The following is a 25,996-nucleotide window of genomic DNA, read 5'->3' on the forward strand; positions in this document are numbered from 1 at the left end:
GCTTTCTTTATGATGTTGAATGAAGGGGGAAAGAGTGGGTTTCTTTGTCTTGTTCCTGATCTGAGAGGAGACGCTGTTTTCCACCAGTGCATATGATGTTAGTTGTGGGGTTTTCATATATGGCCTTCACTACACTATGTACACTCTAAGCCTACTCAGTTGAGAGTTTTTACCATGAATGATTGTTGGGTTTTATCAAATGCCTTTTCTACATCTACTGAAATGATCATGTGACTCTCATGCTTTGTTTTATTAATGTGGTGTCTCATGTTGATTGATCTGTGGATATTAAACGATCCATGCATTCCCAGAATAAATCCCACGTGATCATGGCGAATGATCCTTTTAGTGCATTGTTAATGCAGTTTGCTGGTATTTTGTTGAGGATTTTCCATGTTCATCAGGGATATGGGCCTGTAGTTGTCTATTTTTATAGCGTGTCTGTCTGGTTTCAGTGTCAGGGTAATGCCTGCGGCACAGAATGTATTTGGAAACTTTCCTTTCCCTTCTATTTTCTGGAATAGTTCGAGGAGAATAGGTATTAACTCTTTTTTTAAATGTTTGATAGAATTCACCTGTGAAGCCATCTGGTCCTAGACTTTTGTGTTTTGGGAGTGTTCTGACCATTGATTCAAATTCATTACTGGTAATCAGTCTGTTCAATAATAATGCTTGTTTCTGACATAAAGGGCAGTCGTACAGTGAGTAATGTGCAGTCATTTAAAAGGATGAGGCAGGACTCTAGGAACTATAATATTCATGAGAAATTCTGAAAAAAAGTCAAGCTGCAGAATGGTATATAAAGTATGTTCCCATTTGTATTAAAAAGCAAATGACAACCCAAAAAGACATGGGTGAATATTCATGCTTGTATATGCACAGAAGAAAAATGTCTAAAAGGATACACCTCAACCTACGAATGGTGGCAACCTCTGGGAAATGGTACTGAGGCAGGAAAATGGGGAGCTTCCACTCTTACTTTCCACAGGTCTAAAGTTTGGGGTTTTTTTTAACATACATTTTTTGAATATGTAACATATGTATGTTTAAAAAAATTAAAGTGGCAGTGGAGGGCGAGGTGCCTGGGTGGTTCAGTCGGCTAAGTGGCTGACTCCTGCTTTTGGCTCGGGTTGTGATCTGGTGGTCGTGAGACAGAGCCCTGCGTCAGGCTCTGTGCTCAGTGCAGAGTCTGCTCAAGGTTCTCTCCTCCTCTCCCACGCCCTCAGCCCCTCCCCATCCACCCCCAGCTCCAGGCACTCTTTCTCCCTCAAAATAAAATCTTAGAAAAAAAATTAAAGGGTACACAGTGAAGTCTCTTTTCTAAACTTTTTTCAGTTCTACCCGTAGGAAGAAGCTATTACTGGTTTTCTGGCAGCTCTCAGAGTTCTCTGATGCAGACACTAACGAGTATACATATATTCTTAGTCCTCCTGCTCCCCCCCCCCCACACAAGAAAGTAAAATCAGTCTGGGTTGGGAATGACGGGTATCATTTTTTACAGTTTTTTGTTAGAATGTGTCAGAGAGTAGTATTTTGATTTTGAGGTTCCAGGGCAGTTTTCTTTTGGTTTCTTTCCTTGGGGGCTCATTGAGCTTCCTGGATCTGTGCATTTATATAGTTTTCAGCAAACTTGGAAAAACTTTATCCGTTATTCCTTCAAATACATTTTCTCTGTTCCCTGCACTCCTTCAGTGACTCCCTATTACACACACATTTTCCTCACAAGAACCTTAGAATATCTGTACTATTACTATCTTCACCTTGCAGGTAAGAAAATGAAGGCATATGGGAAGTAAGTGGACTTGCCCAGAGCCCCACCATGAGTGTGGACCCTTCAGGATTTGAACCCCGGCCCACCCCAGCATCTGGGCACCCACTGCTTGGCCTTACTGCCATCATCACATCTTCAGCAGGGAGAGGCCACAGCTTACCTTTCTTGCTCTAGGGCTGGGCTGCGGAAAGGCTGGTCGTAAACCTTCCTGTAGATACGGGGCAGCTCCAGCATTCTCGAGATTTGAATGTTGCACACAGGATCATCCACTTTATCTAACAAGCCATGGGGGAAAACATGCCATAGAAATACAATGAGATCAGCTCTTTCTCACGTCCAAACTGCTGCTAGGCACCTAGTGGGTCACCCTTCCTCTAGGTGCCCAAGGAGCATACATTCTAGATGCACATTTAGTGTGGGTCCCAGTCATCCTTTGAGAGGGAACGCAATGCCCTCAGCATCATAGGCTTGTCCAGCAGCAGACTGGAACCAGGGAAAGCACATTCCCTTATTCACCCATCTGCTACAATGGCGAACAATGGGGGTCATCCATGGGATTTCCAACCCAAGTCAGCCAGAGCCCTGCAAAACGTATCACTCAGAGGATGTGGGACTATTGTATTTCTGATGAGCTCTTTTCCTTCAAAGTTAATGGACTCAGCAGTGTTCAAGAAATCTCTAACATTTTAAAGAATATGAACATTGTACCCAACGTGGACTGCCACTTCAAACTTCAAAGTACTTTAAACGCTGATGCGGCCCAAATAAATTTGCCGGGATATATAATACATCATTGGTCTTCTTCCCCAATTACTAGTCACTGCTCTTCAAAATAAAGTTAAGAGATGCTGCTTTTCTAAAGAAAGCCTGTTATGAAATAAAATTTCCTCCAGTAAAGAGTTACTTTTTTTTAAAAATCTGAACTTTTCCACCATTTGACTTTTAGCAAACCCAGAGTTTACTGGACACACACCCAGAACATCAACCAGTTTGGCAGAGATAACGTGCTTACAGTAAGTAGTGACACGAATCTCTCGTTCTTCTCTGTATGTGTGGACATAACCTCTGATCTGGACAATGTCCCCAATTTCGATCTTTGTCTTCTGCTCAATGGTGTCTTGCAGCTTCTTTAGCTGTGAGGTTAAGTTCAGCGCCCCTAGCGTTGCGGTAGCTGTAGTTGCTAGGACCAGAAAAGAAGAGACAAAAGCATAACACAATCACTGCACCACATGTGTGAGATGGTGTTGGGTCATTCTCCTTCTGATGAGCCGCTCTACTATAAGAAACCTGTACACCCTTCTGAAATTCTCTGCTGAACACAGGCCTAAGCTGTTAACTATTCAAAAGTAGGATAATGGGAATGGAGTCTAGGAGGCCTGATAACCCAAGTAAGAAAGTTCTGGCAGGGCTTCAACATGCTCTCCCCTGCTCCTACATTGCCAGTGCCCTCAAAGGGCTCTATGTGGTCCTGAGCTGAATTCCTAGGATTCATCTGGGTTTGGTAGAAACAGCTCTCAACAACCCTTTCAACTGTCTTTGCATGAAGACAAATGTGGCATAGGAGAAAAGGGGACCCAGGTCTCCATATGCAGTTCTGTTTATGGGGAAGGTGAATGTGCCTCAGGCTGATTTCCCACTTTGGTACCCAACACCCTAATCTCTTGCCTCTCATCTTTGTTGGGTCACTGCGGTGATCTCTCTCTCTCTCTCACACACATTCTCACACCACTTAAAACCGTAAGTTTAAGCAACTTCATGGTGAAAATAACCCAATGCACATTCAATTCTAAGTAATTTCTATTAAGTTTAATTTCAAATTGTATTTAATAGTAAGCACAGCCATGAATACTTGGGTACTATAGGCGCTGCTCTAAGGACTTTATAGTGGATCAGCACACCTAAACCTCACCACTACACCCATTCATTCTTGGCCTCATTTTATAGAGGAGGACACTGAGTCACAGAGAGGTCAAGCAACTTGCATAAAGTAAAACAGCTAGCCAGCGGCAAAGCTGCAGTTTGAATCCAGGCGGTTCCTGACTCCAGCCCCTTCCTGCTTATTATTCTTTATTCTCTGCTGCCTGCCCCATGAGCATTCTTGCGTTTTCCAGTTACAGCTGGGGTGTGTAAACAATTCGACGTTCTGATTTTCTGCCTGGGCCAAGTTCAGATACACACGTGTATCTACAGAATCTATACAACTCAAGCACTTTAAAAAATCGTAGAGCACTGGCATGTTAACAAGCCACAGTTCGATGAGCTAGTCGTGTTAAATGTCCCATTCTCCCCTCTTTCTGTAATATTTTTAAAATTTTATTTATTTATTTGACAGAGAGAGAAATATCACGAGTGGTCAGAGGGGGGGGGAGCAGGCTCCCGCTGAGCAGAGAGCCCGATGTGGGGCTCAGTCCCAGGACCCTGAGATCGTGACCTGAGCTGAAGGCAGAGGCTTAACCAACTGAGCCACCCAGGCGCCCCTGTAATTTTTTATTTTGGCTTTAATCACCGGCACCAGATGGGACTTAGAGGTCAGCACTTGGATAATGGAGTCAGACAGACTGGGTTGAAATCTCCATTCACCTCCTACCAGCTCTGAGACTGCGGGCAGGCTGTAAACCTCACTGCACCGGGGTTGCCTCAACTACGGGTTGTGGGTAACAACACAGTCCACCTTGCACACAGAACTGTTGCACATGATCTAAGTTAACCCTTACATCATGGGTTTGGCACAATGTCAGAGCCGCAGAAAATGGTCTATAAATGTCAGCTATTTGTAAAAAACAAGTAATGAAGCCCTCTAGACAAAATTGTGTGTTTTTCTTGGGGTCTTTTGTTGGGAATTACTGGACAGAAAAGTTAAAAACAGGTTCACAGTTCATTACATATTGTCAGAAGGTTTGCCAGAAAGAAACATTCCAACTGTTCTCTTTTTACAAGGTGTGGCCAGCGATGTGCACACACTTGTAGCTCCTACACTGGCTTGGACGTTTAGTACCTTAAAACATACATAATGATTCCATGATGTTTTATTTTTGCTTTTAAACTGCCAAACAGGCTCTGTGTTTTTATAGAAGATGATCTGCTCTCTGTATTTCTTTACGTGTAAGAAATCATATTACTCATTTCTATGTATCCTTCATGTCTTTTGAATACTTCATGTTAACTTCTGAAAAATTTTTAGGGAAGCTTTATCAGTTCTGCTAATTACATCCACTCCCCCCCATTCCACTGCTTTTCTATGCTTTTTTATTTCATTTTACTACATAAAAGTTTGAAAAAAATGTTTAGTCTATCCTATTGTCACTGATGATACTTTTTGGTGCTTTAACAGCTAAGGATTTATCAGAGTTTAACATGTATACCCCCACACTTGCTGTGATAAATACACAACTCCATCTTCTTTGGGTTATGTCATGCAAGCTGGAAGATACGGATCACGGTCACCTCTTTTAAAAAATATTTTTATCTACCTAAGCCAACAACTTTTGTTGAATGCTCATGTATTTCCTGCTCTTGATTTATTTCTGGTCTGTCATACACTTAGTGTTCCTATAATGAATGAACAGATGTTCTATTAGCCTATTGATCACACTGTCTTTCTAATCTAACACAACTTAGATGACTGTGGCTTTGTAAAGTGCAAAGGCACTACTTTTCTTGTACCGCATCTACTCTATCCGGGGAAAGAGCAACCCAGGGAGTACGGGGCACTCTGTATCCAGTAACCAACACCTAGGAATCTAGACACTATCGGCACTAACGGTACTCAGCTTACCGGCTTTCTTCAAAAAACACCCAAGTGTTACTTTATAAAATGTTATTCCATCTGTGTTCCTGTCCCGTCCAGCCATCTTGTACTTGGGCTGAACTGAAAACACGTCATAATAAATGCTTCCTACAGCACTGCTGAAATGACTGGACAGGCAGCCAGTCTGAGAACGAGGCCCAGCTTTCATTTAAAGGGTGAGCCAAACTCCTGAAAGGATGGCTCGAGCACTGTAATTTGGTGAACCTAATGAGATGGCTGGAGCCTGACCAGGCTGCATTTTAAGTAGTCTATTCCACGCTGGAAGAGAGTGCCCCCTCCACCCCCAAAGTTCTAGTATCAAGGGCCAAGCTTTCTTAATTTGTCTCACAAGCCAGTCCAAATGGTACATTCAACAGGACATTTATAGGAATTAATGGCCTATTCTCATACACCTTAACGGACTAGAACAAGATTTTGACTCAGACTAAATTTTGTTTAAAAAAAATTGTCTTTGTTGGCCACATTCCAGGGGAAAGCTTTTAAACTGAGGGCAATTAGATGAAAAGGAGAGAATGGGCTAGTCAGGAATAATTTTAAAATATCACTTTGTATGTAACATAATGGGAATCCTTTTTGGGCTTTCTCCTTGCGTTCTTATTCTCTCTTTTTATTCTCAAAGGAATTTCCAATTAAGGCTGCCCACCATGACTGTTCATCTATTCATCTACTTACAAATCTTTTTAAAAATCTCACTCTCAGTATTAGTAGCCATTTTATCTAAAAAATGACTAAATATAAGTTATATAGTATTCTTAAGGTCATTCTTTAAAAAAAAAAAAAAAAAGAGTTGATTTTGGAAATTAGAACAATGTCTAAAATAGGAATCAGCAAGCTACAGCCCCCCTGGGCCAGATCCACCCACAACCTGTTTTGGTAAATAAAGTTTTACTGTATGTACTGTGTGTGGCCACTTCCGTATCCCCATGGCAACGCTGGGTAATCAAGGTGCAGACCAGAGAGCCCACAACGCAGAAAACATTGTCTATCTGACCCTGTACAGAACAAGTCTGCTGCTCCATGGCCTGAAACAAGCACATATATTCAAACTACATGCTCTGATTGAAGGTTTTGACAACACTAAAACTCTAAGCCTGCGAACTGATTTTAATATCCTAGACACAGCTATATGAAAATTCAAGAATCTGATTGTCTTACAGGTTTATTTCTTACCTCTGAAACAGCCGTATAAAAACCTGTTGTCTTAATTTTTTTTAAAGATTTTTATTTATTTAACACACAGAGAGAGATCACAAGTAGGCAGAGAGGCAGGCAGAGAGGTGGGGGGAAAGCAGGCTCCCTGCTGAGCAGAGAGCCCAATGCGGGGCTCGATCCCAGGACCCTGAGACTATGACCTGAGCTGAAGGCAGAGGCTTAACCCTCTGAGCCACCTGGGTGCCCCTTAATTTTTTTTTTTTTTTAATCTACAAAGCATCTTAAGCAAAGCAGTGCCAATGATTAAGATGTTCCCAAATAAGGAAATGGAACACTGAAGTCATAGGAAACTGGTGGCCAAGTTCTAAATGTAAATACATCCAAAAATTAAGTCAAGGGCCATTGCACTGGTCCGGACAGTCAAAGTAAGAAGCTGAGATCCTGGCAGGTAATGGCAAAGAGGAAAGACACCGTGTATCACCCAAGGAGATGGATACAGATGTTAGATAGAATAGCAGGCACTATTTCATGAATGACCCCAGTGTGTATGGCACTGCCCTGTGTGTGCTGCAAGATGGGAAGACAAGGTCCCAGTGGCTGTCGCTTCTCTAGAGCCAAAAATGATCATCAGTACTGTCCAATATATTTTTTTAATTATGAACTTATCTGAAAAAACTCCCTAGGGCCTATTAAAATATACTCAAGGAATTCCAAATGCTGTTTCAGTTATAGTCAATGGGTTCAATATACAATTTTAAAGTTTCTTTCCAGAGCATCTGGGTGGCTGAGTTGGTTAAGTGACTGCCTTTGGCTCAGGTCATGATCCCAAGTTCCTGGGATGGAGCCTACATCAGGTTCCTTGCTCAGCAGGGAGTCTGCTTCTCCCTCTGCCCCTCTACCCCTGTTCCTGCACGTGCTCTCTCTCTTTCTCTCACTCTCACTCTCTCTCTCTCTTTCTCAAATAAACAAAATCTTTAAAAACAATAAATTTAGTTTCTTTTCAGTTCATGTTACTCAATAGTTAACTTCAAAGGAATCCTATTTACCTTCTCATCAATCTTAGAATTTCTGGTATCCTTGAGATTTCAGAAAATCTGGATTATGGCAGCACAGATGTTAGTGGCAATCATGCAAAAGGAAAAAATCTCCAAAACCTTCTTTGGTCAAGGGTTACATGTGGAACAAGGGGATTCTGAGCCGACTGGCAACTAGGCTAAAACACCTCGACTTCCGTGATAACGACCACAGTAAAAGGAAATGCTCCACCTCCCAGCAACCTGGTCCCACGCTGGCAGGCAGGCTCAGAAGGAAGTGAGCACCAAAGAGGAGACGGCAGAAAAAAACACGACTTGCTCTTCTGTGACATCAGTCAGCCGAGGGCCCAGAGCTCCGGGTTTAGTGCTTCAGGCTGATCCACAGAATTCACCAGTGGACAAATATGTAAACTTAGCCCTACAGCTGTTCTGATGAGCCCCCTTGAGTAAAAACCATTGGTTAGCTGGAGAGTAGAGGAGGGTGTCAAATGAAAGTACCTGATGAAGCCTCGTTATTGTTCGACTTTTTCCAGCAGATACAATTGATAACTCCAGTGCTGTCGTCAACTGCAAGAGAAGTGCAAAAGGGCATCGCGAGTGAGTGAGCGGGTTGTCATCGCATTCAGCCATACCCCAAAATGCATCTTTCAATAGCCTGGTTGGGCAAACCCCTTGTGAAACTCTCCTTCTATTCTCAGAAGTAATGTCTGTGGGTACACCGACGGGAACTGCCTGTCTGCACGGCTCACTGTGGTATGTGAGCATAAGGTAAACATATCACTCATCCCGCCTTGGGGGTACTGATGATTCCTGTCCTCACCATCCTCAGGAGCTTAAGTACAGACATCTCCATGAATGCTAACATGCAAATTGGGCCTTGCCCTCCCACCCTGAAGCAAGAGTGCGCTGATATAGCCCATGGTAAGAAGACTCGGAGGGCAACCATCTCTCACCATCCACTCTTTCACGAGCTCCACAGCCTCCCAAGACAAAGCATCCCACTTCTCTTTATGAATGAGCTTCTGCCCAGTCCTTAATACTGCAGAGGACATAAGGAAAGCCAAGTATATTGCAGAAGACCAAAGTTTTGTTTTCATACTAGAACATAATTATACTTTAATCACATAAATAATTTTGGCTTATTTTATCCCTACTGCAACACACACACACACACACAGAATTCCCATTGTACGTGGATTTATAACTGCAGAGGAACTAGAGATGTTTGGTATGAGAGGTGTTTTCTCTAATTTCTGAAAAACTCAAAAAAAGAGACCAGTGGTTTTTTAAAAAAATCATCAGCAAGACTGTTGTAAATGCACATATAAAACAGAATATAAGGCAATTTTTTTTTTTTATAAGATTTTACTTATTTATTGGGGCATCTGGGTGGCTCAGTGGGTTAAGCCTCTGCCTTCGGCTCAGGTCACGATCCCGGGGTCCTGGGATCGAGCCCCGCATCGGGCTCTCTGCTCAGCAGGGAACCTGCTCCCTCCTCTCTCTCTGCCTGCCTCTCTGCCTACTTGTGATCTCTATCTGTCAAATAAATAAATAAAATCTTTAAATAAATAAATAAATAATAAAAATTTAATACCTTACAGCAATTTTCTGAATGACAGGGCTAGTGTCTTAATATATAAAGAGCTCACACAGGGGCGCCTGGGTGGATCAATCTGTTGAGCATCTGACTCTTGATTTTGGCTCAGGTCATAATCTCAGGGTTGTGAGATCAAGCCCCATGTCTGCACTCAGCACGGAGTCTGCTTGAGATTATCTCTCTCCCTCTGCCCCCCCTTTCAAATAAATAAATAGATAGATAGATAGATAGATAGCTCGCTTATACAAATGAATAAGAAAAGATCAGAACCACCAGACAAAAAATGGCAAGGAGAAAGAATACATAATTTACGGAGGATACAAAAACAGCCAAAGACACATGTGTCAGTACACTAAACTCATTAGTTACCAGAAAAAGAACAAACTTAAATAATTTCTCAACTATTAGAATGACAAACATTAAAAATACTGATATCCTCATATGCTGTTAGTGGGAATATAAATTCATATCAAATTTCTAAAGAGCAAGTTTGGAAACGTGTTGATTTTTTAAATGTACATACTCTTTGCCTTAGTGATTACTTCTAGAAATTTATCCTGAAGAGAAAAACAGAATACACACACAGATTTACACATCTTGTATAAGGCTGTTTGTTGCAACATTGTTTATAATATTGTTAGTTGGAGATAATCTAAATGCTTATAAATATGGATTTGTTAAATAAATTACAGTGGCATACCATATACGAATAGTTATAATGAAGATTTATGTTCACTGCTATTAAAAGATATCATGCTGGGGCGCCTGGGTGGCTCAGTGGGTTAAGCCCCTGCCTTCGGCTCAGGTCATGATCCCAGGTCCTGGGTTCAAGCCCCACATCGGGCTTTCTGCTCAGCAGGGAGCCTGCTTCCTCCTCTCTCTCTACCTGCCTCTCTGCCTACTTGTGATTTCTCTCTGTCAAATAAATAAATAAAATCTTTAAAAAAAAAGATATCATGCTTCATTTTAAAAAAGAAATCTTATATATAATCTAATTTATGTAAAACATTAAGTAGTGTATTTTGACAGAAATGATTTTAAGACAGTGAAACGATAATAGCAGGGTTTTTCTGGAACATTGGAAAGGAACTCCACACTGAATGTACATCCTGATTATAAGCCTCATTTCGGAGATTTTTAAGAGAAGGAAATATGCATAAGAGTATAAGGAAATAAGACACATCTCTATTTCTCCAATATTAGGAACAAGTAAAAAACATTAGGAGGGACATTCACCCAAACAGTGACATTGTTTTTATCTTATTTATAGGGTTTCACATGACTTTTATGTACTTCAGTAAAAATTTCTCTAGTTTTAAATTTTATTTTATGATATGAGTGTCATTTTAAAATAAATCAATGAGGACATTTGGAGTTAAAAAACGACGACGACTATAGGACACCTCTAGGGACACCACTTCTCTGGCCAGTGTAAAATTTTGGTTTATCATGTAAAGTAAAAACATGAGCACATGAACATTTGTTCTAGAAACTGTGAAGACACTAACAGTGCAGTCTCCCAGGATTCTAGGTATGAGCTTGAGTTGCTGCCAAGTGCTCTGCCGGGCACGGCAACCAAACCCTTGGACTTTCTGGCCTGCAACATCTCCCAACAGGTGCTGGGAGCCGGGAGCCTGAGGTCTGGCTGCTGGAATGCCCCGGAAAGGGAGCATCCTTGCAGAGCTGCACAACATCCTCCCCGGTTGGGCAGCACCGCCGGGGCCGCTGGCCTTTTGTTTCAGCAATGGAATGAGTCAGTGGGAACAGGAAACACCCCCAGGACAGGACTCTGGTGAGTCAGGTGGAGCAGGACCCAGGACAGCGAGGAGTGGCTGCCTGGCCAGTGGCCCAAGAGCCAAGCTGGCCCTGAGACAGCAGGGAGGGTGCAGCTCGCCCCTGAACAGGACTCACAAGAACGAAACTTCTTTCTGCTCTCAATTACCCCAACCTTCAGGTGCTTTTTGTTTTCCCACAGACACATCTGCCCATTGCTTCTAACCTCCACCCTGAAGAGAACATTTATTGGGGAACAGTCATGCCTATCTCCTTAACATTTCTAGAATGGGAAAGGGGTTAAGTGAAGCCCCTTTAGGTCACAGGTACAATAACTGGCCTGGTTTTAGGGCCAGGATGAAGATCCTCGAATAGCCTCTTTCATGTAACCTAAAAAACAATCAAAGACCAGAGGGGCTCTGTCGGGTCTCTCCCCACCCGACAAATAGCCGCACCTCCCAGTGCAGTGCCCCAGCATCCCTGAGACACAATGGGGAAGGTCAGAGTAAACGGATTTGGCCGTATCAGGTGCTGGTCACCAGAGCCGCTTTTAATTCTGGCGAAGCAGATGTTGTCACCATCAATGACCCCTTGGTTGACCTCAACTACATGGTCTACGCAGTCCAGCGTGATTCCAACACTGTAAGATCAATGGCACAGTTGAGGCTGAGAATGGGAAACTTGTCATCAATGGAAAGCCCATCTCCACCTTCCAAAGTGAGATCTTGCCAACATCAAACGGGGTGAGCTGGTGCTGAGTCCGTAGTGGAGTCTACTGGCGTCTTCACCACCATGAAGAAGCCTGGGGCTTAGCTGGAGTGTGGTCAAGAGGGTCATCATCTCTGTTTCTGCTGATGCCACCATGTTTGTGATGGGTGTGACCCATGAGAAGTGTGACAACTCCTTCAAGATTGTCAGCAATGCCTCCTGCACTATCCATGACAACTCCGGCATTGTGGAGGGACTCATGACCACGGTCCATACCATCACTGCCACCTGGAAGACCAGAGACAGCCCCTCTGGGAAGCTGAGATGTGATAGCTGAAGGGCTGCCCAGGACACCATCCCTCCTTCTACTGATGCTGCCAAGGCTGTAGGCAAGGCTATCTTTGAGCTGAACAGGAAGCCCACTGGCACAGCCTTCCGTGTCTCCACCCTCAATGTGTCAGTTATGGATCTGACCTGCCGCCTGGAGAAAGCTGCCAAATACGAAGACATCAAGAAGGTGGTGAAGCAGGCATCAGAGGGTCCCTTCAAGGACACCTTGGGGTACACTGGGGACCAAGTTGTGTCCTGCAACTTTCACAGTGACACCCACTCTCCCACCTTCAATGATGGGGCTGGCATTGCCCTCATGACCACTTTGTCAAGCTTATTTCCTGGTACAACAAGGATCCAGGGGGAGAGCCTTAAGGTCCACATGGCCTCCAAGGAATAAGGGCCCCCTGGACCACCAGCCCTAGTGAGAGCAAGAGGAAGAGAAAGGCCCTCAGCTGCTGGGGAGTCCTTGCCCCAACTCATCCCCCAATATACTGAGAATCTCCTGACCTCTACCTATTAGAGGTCCATCCCAGAACCCCTGAGAAGGGGTGGGTTTGGGAACCCCTACTTTGTCATGTACCATCAATGAAATATACTGTCCCCAGCAAAAAAAATAAAAAAACCAAAAACAAACCAAAAAACCCCCCAAAAAACAAAAACAGACAAAGTTGATTTCTGGTGCAAGGGTGGGTGGTGAGGTGCTGGGACAGAGAAAAATCACACTGAATTATACGGAGACTATACATCACAATGGAATCAGTAAGCAGATTGCGCCTATAAACCTCCATCAGTGGAATCTTGAGCAAGTGACTGAGCCTTCTTTTCCTCATCAACAAAATGGAAAGAACATCTGTCCTTTTTTTTTTTTTAAGATTTTATTTATTTATTTGACAGACAGAGAGATCACAAGTAGGCAGAGAGGCAGAGAGAGAGAGGAGGAAGCAGGCTCCCCGCCCAGCAGAGAGCCCAATGCGAGGCTCGATCCCAGAACCCTGAGATCATGACCTGAGCTGAAGGCAGAGGCTTAACCCACTGAGCCACCCAGGCACCCCAGAACATCTGTCCTTTCTATTTCAAAACATCAGGAGGAGAATAACACAAAAGTACACATGTAAAAGTGCTCTGTAACCTGAAACTGTTACTTCATCAGTGGGATTTGGAGAGGAAGTACCTGATTATACTATAGAAAATGTACTTGCCCACAGCTGAGTATGTTATAAGAAACTGGTGAGTACTTCCTGACCTGTCTGGAGAAAAACAGAACCAATACCTCTGGTAAAACAGAGAAGAGATCCAGTATGGGGATGCCTGACAAGATGATCTATTTTGGAGTTTAAAAAATATATATGCTGGGGAAAAGAAGAAGGCATGAGAAACCTTCCCTCACGCGTTATTTCATAAGCACAAGACAATCATCCTCAGGAAAATGAACACGTTGAGGAAATACAACGAAATGCATCCAGACTCTACGTTATCCAAGGCGCACAGACTGCCAGGGAGATGTTCTTCGTCCCCTAGTTCAACTGCCTTCTATGTTTCCACAAGTAGAGAAAGGACACAAACCCAGGGCAACACAACAGAAAGTAACACCGCTAATTAGAGCAAAGGTTTGGAATCCAAAGTTCAGCTTCCCAGGAAATACCCAGCTTGGCCTCTTAACTGTGGAGACTCTAAGAGCTGCACAAGGCAACAGATTAAAATGCTTACATTAAACTCAATGAAAAAACTCAAGACCCACAACGCTAATTGCTGGTGTCCAAACTACAGAAATCCTTTATTCAGTTTGTATCATCATGAGGAGACAGAAATTTTCTGATAATAGATATTCAGCCCTGAGTACCAAAAGGCCTTTTAAAATTCCTGTTCTGAATATAAATCTTGTCAATTATTTTTCATACCTCCCTGTCTTCTTGGGAGAGTCTTCTTTAACATTAATCTCGTCTTTTTACTTTTTTATTTTATTTTATTTTATTTTAAGATTTTATTTATTTATTTGACAGAAACACAGGGACAGAGGGAACAGAAGCAGGGGGAGTGGGAGAGGGAGAAGCAGCCTTCCCGCTGAGCAGAGAGCCCAATGTGGGGCTCAATCCCGGGGACCCTGGGATCATGACCTGAACCAAAGGCAGATGCTTAACGACTGAGCCACCCGGGTGCCCCTGGCCTTTTTATTTTTAAAGGTATCGATATAAACATCTGCTACCATCCATTGCTATTTACGGCTACACTCTCCAGTATCAGGTGTCTGTCCCTGATCAACAAGGTCATATTCTAATTCTTCTATCTCCTAACTCCCCATCAGCTGTCATTCGACAGTATTCATCAGCTTCATTCCTACATTTTGCCTCATTTTACACTCAGTCCACGTCGGTGGCTCCAAGGGGCTCCTAAGAAAGGACAAATGTATGGGCTCCATAAGCGTCCCCAGCCACTTGGAAAGGCTGCCGTTGCTTCAAAGGCAATGATCAGCTAAGTGAGGTCCTTCCACATAAACCCCATGTCAGACACAATTGTTCTTACCTCCATAACTGTAGAAAGCATCTTTTTCTCTCCTTCCAATTACAGTTCCCAAGATCTCTACCTGCTTTATTGGGTGCCCCTTGTAAAAAAATACACCTGAAATTTAAAAAAAAAAAAAAATCAGTCCTTGACAAATGGCAAGCCCTAAGAAATTCAGATGTCTTTCTTTTCCTTAAGGGTCCAAAATAGACAGTTTGGTTTTAAAGAAGCCTGTACTACTGCAGAAAAGAGAAAACCAACGTTGCCCAACTAGATTTGGTTAACCTTCTTTCCGTTTGTGAAAATGAAATGTGCCTTCTTGTGGACCTCTCACAACAGGCCTGAAAATAGTCATTAGATTATGAGACCAAATCTATTTTGAGGGATTGCAAAAGAAAAGAAGAAATCACAGGAAAGGCTTGATTTTTTTTTTTACTAGCACTTTTCTAGAAAGCCAGTCATCATTTCTATGAATTAACATTGATTTTTTTTTTTTAAAAGAGAAGATAAATTAGGTTACCAAAAAAAAAAAAAAAATGCTGCTCTTTGGAGCTAGCAGATTATAACTCAAAAACTTCTCTCTTTTAAAAAAAAAAAATTATTTGAGAGAGAGGAAGAGAGCACATGTACACAAGTGAATGCATTGGGGAAAGGGACAGAGGGAGAGAATCTTGGAGGAGACTCCCTGCTGAGTGCGAAGCCTGATGCAGGCTTGATCCCAGGACCCCTGAGATCCTAACTTGAGCCAAAACCAAAAGTCAAGTCAGATGCTAATCCAACGGAGCCACCCAGGTGCCCCCCAAACTTCTCTTTTTTAAAACTATTTTCCAAACTCAGAGGACAGATGCCAGCAGGCAGGTGCCCGCCAGAGGAGAAAACTGAGAGGAGAAAACTTACATGCTTTTTTAGACCTGGGAAGGGACACAGACAGCGGGACTCCTGGCTGCAGGGACTCCCTGATTCCGATCCCAGGTCCCAGTGCTGTCCTGGCCCCTGCAGGCTTCCCGTCGGCAGCCCCCTGATATCCTGACCCTTTTGGTGTAAGCTACTTGCACATGCGTCTGTCTCCTGCAGCTCCTGAGTCCAGACTAAAATCTTCTCCAGCCTGTTTTTTCCCCCATGATGGCTGAATTCTTTACTTGGAGAAAGAGGCTGTAACTGTCTAAGTGGCAATTTCCTTTTTCAATGAAGATTGGACCTGTAAACAAACATTCATCAGCACAGACTTCTAGCCACCTCCTCCCTCCCCACCAAACCTGATCAGAGCCTCTGTTCTCCACATCCACGGGGTTAGACGGTGGGACAGATCTGTGGCCTGAACCCCAATGCCCTTCAAAACCCCCAGATTGGCCTCTGCTGATGGTTCTCTTGTATCCCATGTGGATAAAGGGGTTGGGAACAAGTCACTCATGGGTAGTCCCAGAGGATGGATAAGGAAGCTCTGAGCCTCAGCCCACTGGAGATTCTAGGAGAGTCAGATTCTAGAGAGTCAGATGGAAGGGAAAAAATGGTGGTAATTTAGCCTAAAGAAGGGCCCTCTCCCAAGCAGGGCATCTTTCTAAAGAATACTTGGTCGGTTAGAGACCATGCGCGGGGTAACCGTGTGGGCCATGAGCTGAAATGGCAGGGCCACACAAGAGAAGGAGTGGGGGTCAATGTGTCATCCCCAAAGGAGGGTCACCCTCTTCCAGGAACACAGGTAGAATGGGGACAAACTGGCTCCACAGAAAATCCATGCAATTTTAAGAGCAGGACAGTTCCAATCGACTCCTCCTGAGTTCTTAGGATTGCTATCTAGGTCCCTTAGTTACTACGTTTGGTGAGACCCTTGGGGCCTTTGCCCCCACCTGCCTCCACTGACCAAACACAAAGGGAAATGGGTGACTTCAGAGGGAGAGCCCTGCAGGAAACCGCTGCAGGCAAGCTCAGACTTCCCAGCGGCAGAAAGAAGGGTAAATCGGGAGACTATGGGCCTCCCCTAGGGATGTGGACACGGAGTCCTCTACTGAAGTGTTCCCCAACACCATGGCCTGACATGCTTGTGTCCAGAGAAGAGCTATGGCATGGCACTAGTCTGCTACAGGGCCAGGGTGCTTGGAGTGGCCTGAGCTCCATGCTGTTTTCTGGCTGCAGCCAGCCCTTTCTGCTTCCCCAAAGGCACTGGACAGGTAATAACACTGTCTACTGGTGCACTGAACAGAGCAAAGTTAGAGAGAACCGTTTTCTAGAACCTGACTGGTCTTCCCCTACCCCCATCTCAATGGCTGGTCTGTCTGGGTTGCCAGGCATCTGTTGGCATTAGAGACAGAACACTCTACAGGGTTCCACATGGTCACTTGTGGCCCCCAGGACATTAGAAGTAGGAAGCAGAACTATGGAGGCCTCTGGACCCATTGGATAGCCTACCGCCTATCCCTGAAATGTCTTCCCAGCCACTGCAGGGTGCTCCTCTGGGGACGTCTGGAAATTCAAGATAGTCCCAGGACTCTCTGGGTTTCCCTGGGACACCCTGCCACGCGCTACTATGGTGGTTTTATAGTAAAGAGCCGACACACTTTAAGAAGGGAAACAGAGCTAGCCAAAAGGTGTTTTGCCTGGGTTGAAGTGTATGAAAAAGGTGATAAAAAGCCAGGACTAATGACAAAAGCCAGTGAGGGTGCTCAAGTCACCTGCAATGGAGGCCAACCCTCCAAGGTTACCAACTGTGTCAGGCCACGAGATAAAAATCTGAACAGGTCTTCATCTGAAGACACAACAGACTCTCTCTCAAAGAAAGCACTGAAAAGGGCGCTTCCTAAACTTTTATATTCTACGCTGACAATGGTTTGCCTTGAAGGGCAGACAGAGTCACTCAAAAATGCAAAAAATCCTTCCAATCTCAAGCAATTGATATAGAAAACATCTCTAAAGCATCTCTGAATAAAGGAGAGCAAATTCAGGAGAAACTAATGCATGGGTTGAATCAAAACAGAGGAAATCAAGCGAGGAGAAAACACACTGCTTGGGAATAGAGAAGATACGTGTCCACCTGTAGAGAAACATGACTACACGTATCAGAAACACAACCATGAGAAGAAGCTGAAGGGACAGACAAGAAGTGGAGAGGACCACATCCTTCTATCAACAGAAGATTCTCTTCTACGACAGAAGAGCTTAAAAATAGTTGGAGACACCTGGGTGGCTGTCAGTTAAGTGGCTGCCTTTGGCTCAGGTCATGATCCCAGTGTCCTGGGATGGAGTCCCACATCAGGCTCCTTGCTCGGCAGGAAGCCTGCTTCTCCCTCTGCCTCTGCCTGCCACTCTGCCTGCCTGTGCGCTCTTTCTCTCTCTCTGACAAATAAATAAAAATAAAATCTTAAAAAAAAATTTTTTTTTTTAAATAAAAGTTGGATGGTGGCTCTGTCAACTGAAGGAAAGCTCAGGAAGCAAACAACTGAAAACCACCCAAACAAAAGATACCGGCTGACGGGGAAGTTCAAGCTGAAGCCTTCCCCACATGGTCCTTCTGTTCCTGCTGCTTCTGTTTCACATGCAGTCCCCAGAGGCCCAAACATACTGGGGGATCTCCTGGACCATTAGGTCCCCAGGAAGGAGTAGGGTCATGTGGAGAGGGTTGAGGGACCTGGGTCACACAGCGAGGACTAAGCTTTCACGGCAGCCCATCCCCAAACTGCCACCACCACAGCAAGACATTCGCCTGGTTTCTCTCTTTGAAAAGTACTTTTGCTTGATCTCTTTTTAGTCTGCCATTATTTAATTGATGTCTAATAATATTCAAGTGCCCAAGATACTATTTTGCATATAATTCTTACAAATGCACTATTCCCACTTCATCGAACCCTCTAAAATTAGATAATATAAGTAACAGATTTTTTTTTTTAAAGATTTTATTCATTTATTTGACAGATAGAAATCACAAGTAGGCAGAGAGGCAGGCAGAGAGAAGAGAGGAGGAAGCCGAACAGAGAGCCCAATGTGGGGTTCGATCCCAGGAACCCGGGATCATGACCTGAGCTGAAGGCAGAGGCTTTAACCCACCCAGGTGCCCCTAAGTAACAGATTTTGATTTAAACATCAGATTCATTATTTATCCCATTATTAAAGTCTGACACCGATATTTAGAATAATAAGGACTATTTCTACATGCTATAAACGAAAGGATAAAGCAAAAAAGACCCCAAAACTGGGGCACCTGGGTGACTCAGTTGGTTAAGCAGTCAACCCGTGATTTCGGCTCAGGTCATGGTCTCATGGGGGTGAGATCTCATGGGCTCCATGTTCAGTGGGAAGTCCACTTGAAGATTCTCGCTCTCTGCCCCTTCCCCAACACTCCTTCTCTTTCACAAATCTTTTTTTAAAAAAAGACCCCAAGGGGCACTTGGGTGGCTCAGTCATTAAGCCTCTGTCTTCGGCTCAGGTCATGATCCCAGGGTCCTGGGATCGAGCCCCACATCAGGCTCCCTGATCCCCAGGAAGCCTGCTTCTCCTTCTCCTACTTCCCCTGCTTGTGTTCCCCCTCTCGCTGTCTCTCTCTGTCAAATAAATGAATAAAATCTTAAAAAAAAAAAAGACCCCCAAACCTATAAATACCACCACCACCACCACAAACTTGATACTATTTTTTCATAATATTTTTTATTAGTTTAAATTTGCAGATTAATTTAGAGAAGTAGACATTCTGCAACCATTTTGCAAGGCAATTCTGATGGATGGCAAATACAAAGTCAGGTCAAATTTCAAGTCAAGGGCACAGTCTACCACAAAATTGCTTTCTTCACTCACCAGCCCTGAATCGGGGTGTTCTCAAGCCACCCACACTTCTGACCAACTGGCTACAACTTCAGGGGGCCTACAACTCTCTCAGCTTTGGTGTTTTGTTAGAATGGGACACAACTCAGGAAGGTACTAGACTTATGACCATAGTTTTATAATGAAGGGTACAAACCAGGGCTCACTCACTAAAGAGATCCATTGGACAAGGTCTGGAAGAGTCCAAGCGCAAAGCTTCCACACCCACACAACAGATCACCCTCCTGACAAATGAATGCACGATTGCCAACCAGGAAAATTCACCTGAGCCTCGGTGTCCAGAGTTTTTATTCGGGTTTCATTTTGCAGGCATGACTGAATCGTTGGCCACATGACAACTCAATCTCTAGCCCGCTCCTTTCCCCAGGGGTGGGCATGGACAATCCCTCTCCTCAAACCAAACCAGAAACAACAATGAAAACAACACAGAAAGAAAAACCCAGACTAGGGGCATTTCCCACCCCTTGAGCCCTACAGTATAATCTCAAGATCACTCTCTTGCAATTATGGTTGGTGCCTGCTTCAAGCATGATGTTTCATTTTAAAAACTGTTACAGTCAGCAGTTAGGTTTTTACAGGATGCCTGGAGCCAACAAAGGGGGAGTCATGGCTAGCTATGGGGGAAGTCAGAGACTTGTACCTGCAGCACTCCAAAAACAAAGCCATAAGAAGCTGGATCAAATCAGACAGTCTCAAGACAAAAAGAGCCAAAAAAAGAGAGCCAAAAACCTGGATCAAGTAAGGGGGAAAAGACACAAAGCCCCGCTCCTCAAAAAAATGCCTCCCCAAGTAATAAATATTCCAACCCCTAATTAACACCTGTCAGTAAAAGACAGGAACCCAAAACCTAGGATGCAGCTCTCCCTTGAGCTCACCTGCATTCACTTTATTTTTTTTAATTTTCTTTAAATTTAATTTATTAGCATATAGTATATTATTAGTTTCAGAAATAGAGTTCAATGACTCATTGCATACAACACCCAGGGCTCATCACATCACATGCCCTCCTTAATGCCCATCACCCAGTTACCCCATCCCTCCACTCCACCTCCCCTCCAGCAACCTTCAGTTTGATTCCTAAAGTTGAGTCTCTTATGGTTTGCCTCCCTCTGTGTCGAGAGTGTACTCTCACTTTAATAAACTTTCCGATTTGCACCGCTCAACCCTTGCCTCGGGTCTCTCCTTGAATTCTCTCTTGCAATGGAACCAAGAGCTTCTGGCAACATCTCTGGGAAAGGATGGACGGAGGCCTCGGGGCCAGGAGTCTCCCCAGTCCACCTGGTAACAAAATCACATCTAAAACAGCTTTACCAGTGACCTAGCAACGACCATCAGGATCCGTTTTCCTTGGTTGGCTGTTAATACATCATGAGGTCCTTTGCCCGCAGAAAGAGTTAAGCCCCTATCATGCCCAGACATTTCCTTGAGCCACTCTAAGAACTTTCTTTCAAATGCAAAGCTGGCATTTGGTGTGAATTACTTTCTTCCTGAGATGAGCTATGAAGAATACCAGCCTGTTCTGGAAAATGGACAACTGTGGGGGAGGACGGCTGCCTTCCAAGAAAAAACACAAAAAACCAAACATAGATCATTTCCAACAATAATTAGGAAACCAAGGTGTTTTGCACACAAGGCTTTAGAATAAGGTCCTCCAAATATATTTGTACATAGAACTGGAAACACACAAAACATCCTCTCATTAAAACCGTGAGCTTCTTGACTACTTGATAGTCAAGTAGCTTGACTTGACTCAAATACTTGAGCTTCTTGACTACTTCTGACTCACAGCTTGCTTTTCACTTAAAACAGCAAAGAGTTGAACCAAACTTTTCACCTAGCACCATAAACATGTGAAGATCCACACACAGCTATGTGAATTACTTAAATCTACCCCAAATTATATTTGTTATGTTTCTAGGCATGAAGAACCTATCTTTAGTAACCACCTTTAAAAGAAAAAAATGATTTCTTTAACTTTACATTTATAATACTTTGTTGCTCCAATTACTTTCTGAGGGCCCACCACATGCCAGGCACAGTTCTAAGCACTGAAATTATGTAGATGAATAAGGCAGATAATGTATTTCCTCTCAGGGAGTTTATATTACTTGGTTCTGAGTAGTTGAAAACAAAACAAAACCCCACAAGAAAATCAGGCCTGGTTAATCTCCATTTTTTTACAAAGAAGACACCTAAGCTTTGCAGGTGAGTCACATGTCCAGGCCAGGAAACAGGCCTGGAGATGTCTGGTCTGCTGAAGCTTTCCACCAACAGCTGTCCCAGAGAAAAACACTGAGCATGTTAAAATATTAAAGATCTCAAAGCCAGAGCAAAACCAACAAAACAAAAAAACCAAAAAACCCCAAACATTCCAGGGTACAAAGGTTACTTCCTCACGCATTTATTTTAAAAAATAAAAATAAGACTTAGACTCTGTAACTTGCACAGAAAATTATTCATTTGAGAATCATTGCTAGGTCATCTTCAGAGCCTGCAGCAGGAAGGTTCTCCTGAAAGCCACTAAGCCCCAGCTTCCTGCAGCTTTGGAGAAAGAAGGGTGAGGTGCAGGTGCAGCCCTGGGCATCCTCCAGGCCCACCAGCCACATACCTGGTACCTGGCGGGACTCCTTTAAGTCCAGGATATCCCCGATGTAGAGTTTTGCAAAGGCTACAAACACTGGATCCAAGCCCCACAAGAGGGAAGGGGTCTCTTCTTCATACTGGCTGGATTCGGGCTGCATCGGGAAGCTGGGGTTTGGCTCGCAGCCAACCCTGAAAGGCTCTGCGTCACTGAGTGAAGGATCTAAATGTGAGACACACACACACACACACAAACAAAATCAGGATGCAATGCTTTTAAAGGGTGAAATCGGCATGGCCCCGAAGCTGCTCGCAGGCGGCTATGCCGAACTCCGGGAGGGATACAAGCAGGGGTCCAGGGCCTGGCAAATTCGCGCCATGGGCCTAGAGCAAAAAAGCACTCCTTGGGTGAGGGCCTGTGCGTTCCTTACGGCTCTCCCTCTGGCATCTCCTCTGCCCCACGGGAGTGTTTCTCCTTCCCCCCAGGTACGAACTTCAAAACGGCTAAAGGCTAACTTTTCACCTTGGGGAGCTGTGTCCATACAGGCGTACCCTGAAACCGCTTGGATGGGCGAGGTCTGGGGAGGAATGGGGGCCCGCGTGGCCAAACACAAGGGGGTCCGAGTGGGTGGGACTGTGCGTCGCTCGGCCCTGGCACCTTCCGGTCTGGGAATGAGCCTCAGACAAGGAGGAAAACGGAAACGACTAGCAGACCCGCTCGAAGCCCCTCCCGCCGCGTTCCCGCCACCAGCCCCCGGCCCCCAGGAGCGCGCAGGCCCGGCCCTTCCGGGCGCTCCGAGGCCGCGGGCGCCTCGGCCCCGCCCGGCGCTAGCGCGAGGGGGCCCAGAGTCGCAGCGGGAACCGCTCCCGGCCGGCCACCGACCCACCTCTCCCGGCCGGGGCCTGCCCTCCCGCGGCCCGCGCCTCGCCACGGCTCCGCCCCGTCGCGCCCGCCGCTCCGCCCCAGCCCGGCGAGGCCCCGCCCCTAGCTCGCCGGCAGGTGGCGGCCAGGCTGTTTGGCGTTTGCGGGGTCCAAGCAGTCCTCTGGTTCCTCCATCCGTCCTTCATGGGCTTCCGCTGGAGCACCGAGCCGGAATCTCTGAGGCCTGGGACCTGACTCTGCAATTCCTGCTGCCCAAACCCCATCCTCCAAGTCTCCCTTTCACCCTGTCCCCCGCTGGTGGTAGGATGCTGAGTCAGGCCCCCCAGGAGCCTGGGACCGGCTCTTGCGTGGGGTGGAGGTGGGAGTAAGGGGGAGTTGGTTCCTGATATATTAAATAAACAAATAAAAAAACGCAACACCAAGAGCAGGATTGCCCTGTGGCATATTTTAAATGTTTATTTACACTTGGCGAGTGATCTGCTAACACACACACACACACACACACACATTGGGATTCTACAGTCTTACTTGGAGATAATGTCAGTATCCAAATGTGAGCTCTTGAATGAATGTGAGCACTTGGTTCTCCCAAAGCTAGTCCCACACGATTATGACAATAAATTTTGTCTTCTTTCTTCTTATTCCATTTACACTCTGGTATGTTGTGCATATAAAGATTTTTAAAAACTAACATTCTGGTAAATCATGGCTACCTTGAGGTTGCTTGTCCCCAGTGGTCCTAAGTTAAAGTGAGAAAAGATATCCACATTCCACTCCCATAAATAAATAAATAAGCTACATCATGACATTACTCAAGATGACAAGAGTTCTTCCTAATTTATAGAGACTCTAAAATGGAAGGAGGAGTAGAGGTCGTCCTGGCAGGCCGTTCCCTGGGGGAGGCAGGTAGTGGCCAAAGAGATAATTACTAAACTATTTAGCAGAGAAGGAACTTCAAGCAGCTGGGATGGAAAATGTGTATCATCAGAATGCTGGCATTTAATTATATCCCTGACCACTGAAGAAGGTGAAAAACAGAATCTTTGGCAAAGTACAGCATTGCCCATATTCTATTGCAATGAACAGTTGTTTCTATGGAGCTTAAAATAAAATTAAGAGAAGATACCTTTTTTAATAGAAGGGATCTCTCTTCAAGAAAGCATATCCAGTAGGACACCCAGAAGAATTGGTGCTTCTGGCTGACCTATCAGATGAGGAGAGACAGGTCGGGTGACATTTTCCTGATTGTACACATCTGCTCCAGGGTGGAACCCAAGAAGGAAATTACTACTGTGCATCCTCAGAGCCTGAGACTTCAGGAGTGACTCCTGTGGTTCACCCTGGGGTAGAGCGCTAGCGATAAGAGCCCTTGGGGACTGACTCCAAGCTTACTAAGAGCCTTGGGGAGGACCATCCCCATATGGGGGTAAGCAGAGTAGATTGCCTCTGAAGTCATCTTTACGATGAAGGGTGGATTCCTTGGGGAACAGGGATGTTTCCTTTGATCTGAGCTCAAAACTTGAACTAGCAGTTTACAGCTGAAAGCCACGGTGAGATGTGGGACAGAATTTCCAGACTGCAGAAGAATCTAGAGGAGTTTGGGAGGATCTTCCTCCTGCCATCTTCATCAGGATAGACTCCAGGTTCTCCTATCCACGGCATGTGCAAAGGGATTCCTGAGATCATGCACACCGGAGGGCACTTCAGCTTGGGACTGCATGACACGGCAAAGCAGACATTTCAAAACCCAATGCTTCATGCTGGGAGACTTTCTTAAGGAACCTGCCGCAGCGCTTCTTTGTGTGAGATAATGCTGGGTTTTGCAAGCACTTTTGCCAGGCTGGACAATTTTTCTTCTAGAAAGTTAAGATTTTTGCAAATTCTTCTGGAAATGGAGGGGTTCGAACTGCATATCTCCTACCTCAAACCTCAAACTATCTAGCTTTAACCATTTTGACATTTTACTGGTTGAATGGCGTTTGACCCCTTGTATGTTGGGTTCGATTTTCTGTTTGAAGTTTAGAATAAACATAACTTATCAACATCTAAAAAAATTTTTTTAAAGATTTTATTTATTTATTTGACACAGAGATCACAAGGAGGCAAGAGGCAAGCAGAGAGAGAGGGAGGAAGGAGGCTCCCTGCTGAGCAGAGAGCCCAATGCGGGGCTCCATCCCAAGACCCTGGGATCATGACCTGAGCCAAAGGCAGAGGCTTCAACCCACTGAGCCACCCAGGCGCCCAACATTTTTTTAATTCTTAAAAAGATTTTATTTTTTTATTTGACACAGAGAGAGAGAGAAAGCACTAGCAGGGGGAACAGCAAGCAGAGGGAGAAGCAGGCTCCCGGCTGAGCAAGGAGCCAGATGTGGAACTGAGCTGAAGGCAGATGAGCCACCCAGGTGTCCCCCTTATCAACACTTTTATTATGTGAATCTTATAACCTGGGGGGAATATCTTTAGTCACTCAGCATACCTTGAACATTCTGAGTGCTATGGGGGAGCACTAACAATTTTCACTTCACTGGAGCAAAAAGAGTGATGCATATAATATATCAAATAACAAAGCAGGAGGCTAAATTTCAAGTAAACACAGAATGTGTGTCCTGGTTCATAAGTACTGTATGAGTTACAGGAGGTCAATGGGGGAGGGGGCTCATTAAGTAAGATAACATATGTGACCACTGGCACAAAGGAAGCACTCAAAATATATCAGCTATTATTATTATTATTATCATTAACTAAGTAGGTGGGATTTAAGCTGGGGTTTGAGAGTGTGGAGGAGCTGTTCGTTTATTGATGAAACACACTCATAAACCACTTGTCAAGCACTACACTGGACACTGGGGGTAAGAAGGGGATAGGACAGACTGGGAAGAGCCCTCATGGGGCTTCCATTCTGTTGGGGGAAGAAGGGAAGGACAATAAACAAAATAAGCAGAGAGAGTTCTCAGTGCTTTGAAGGAAATAAAAAAATGTATTATGATCACTCATAATGGGGTGCGAGATGTACTCTGCATAGATAGACTTTCATCACATGAGATGAAGC

The 25,996-nt window shown here is 44.6% G+C and overlaps 1 protein-coding gene across 10 annotated transcripts in view; it reads right to left on the minus strand.

The window, feature by feature from the left end:
* The window catches only part of STN1 (STN1 subunit of CST complex), a 44,102-nt gene extending 21,006 nt beyond the window's left edge, over positions 1–23,096 (minus strand). For 5 of the 10 annotated variants that reach the window (XM_047702834.1, XM_047702841.1, XM_047702840.1 and 2 more), the window contains exons 1-6: positions 22,952–23,096; positions 22,093–22,287; positions 14,697–14,792; positions 8,264–8,332; positions 2,784–2,951; positions 1,932–2,046 (exon numbers count right to left, since the gene is read on the minus strand). In XM_047702834.1, the coding sequence (XP_047558790.1) occupies positions 1,932–2,046; positions 2,784–2,951; positions 8,264–8,332; positions 14,697–14,792; positions 22,093–22,225 (581 nt within the window). In that variant the 5' untranslated portion in view covers positions 22,226–22,287; positions 22,952–23,096. Of the gene's footprint in view, positions 1–1,931; positions 2,047–2,783; positions 2,952–8,263; positions 8,333–14,696; positions 14,793–22,092; positions 22,288–22,587; positions 22,931–22,951 lie in introns of those variants that run through there. The other 5 variants (XM_047702838.1, XM_047702837.1, XM_047702842.1 and 2 more) reach the window with 4 other exon arrangements.
* Positions 23,097–25,996: the final 2,900 nt, after the last annotated feature.

The sequence above is a fragment of the Lutra lutra genome, chromosome 14, assembly GCF_902655055.1.
Source record: "Lutra lutra chromosome 14, mLutLut1.2, whole genome shotgun sequence".
NCBI classification, from domain to species: Eukaryota; Metazoa; Chordata; class Mammalia; order Carnivora; family Mustelidae; genus Lutra; species Lutra lutra.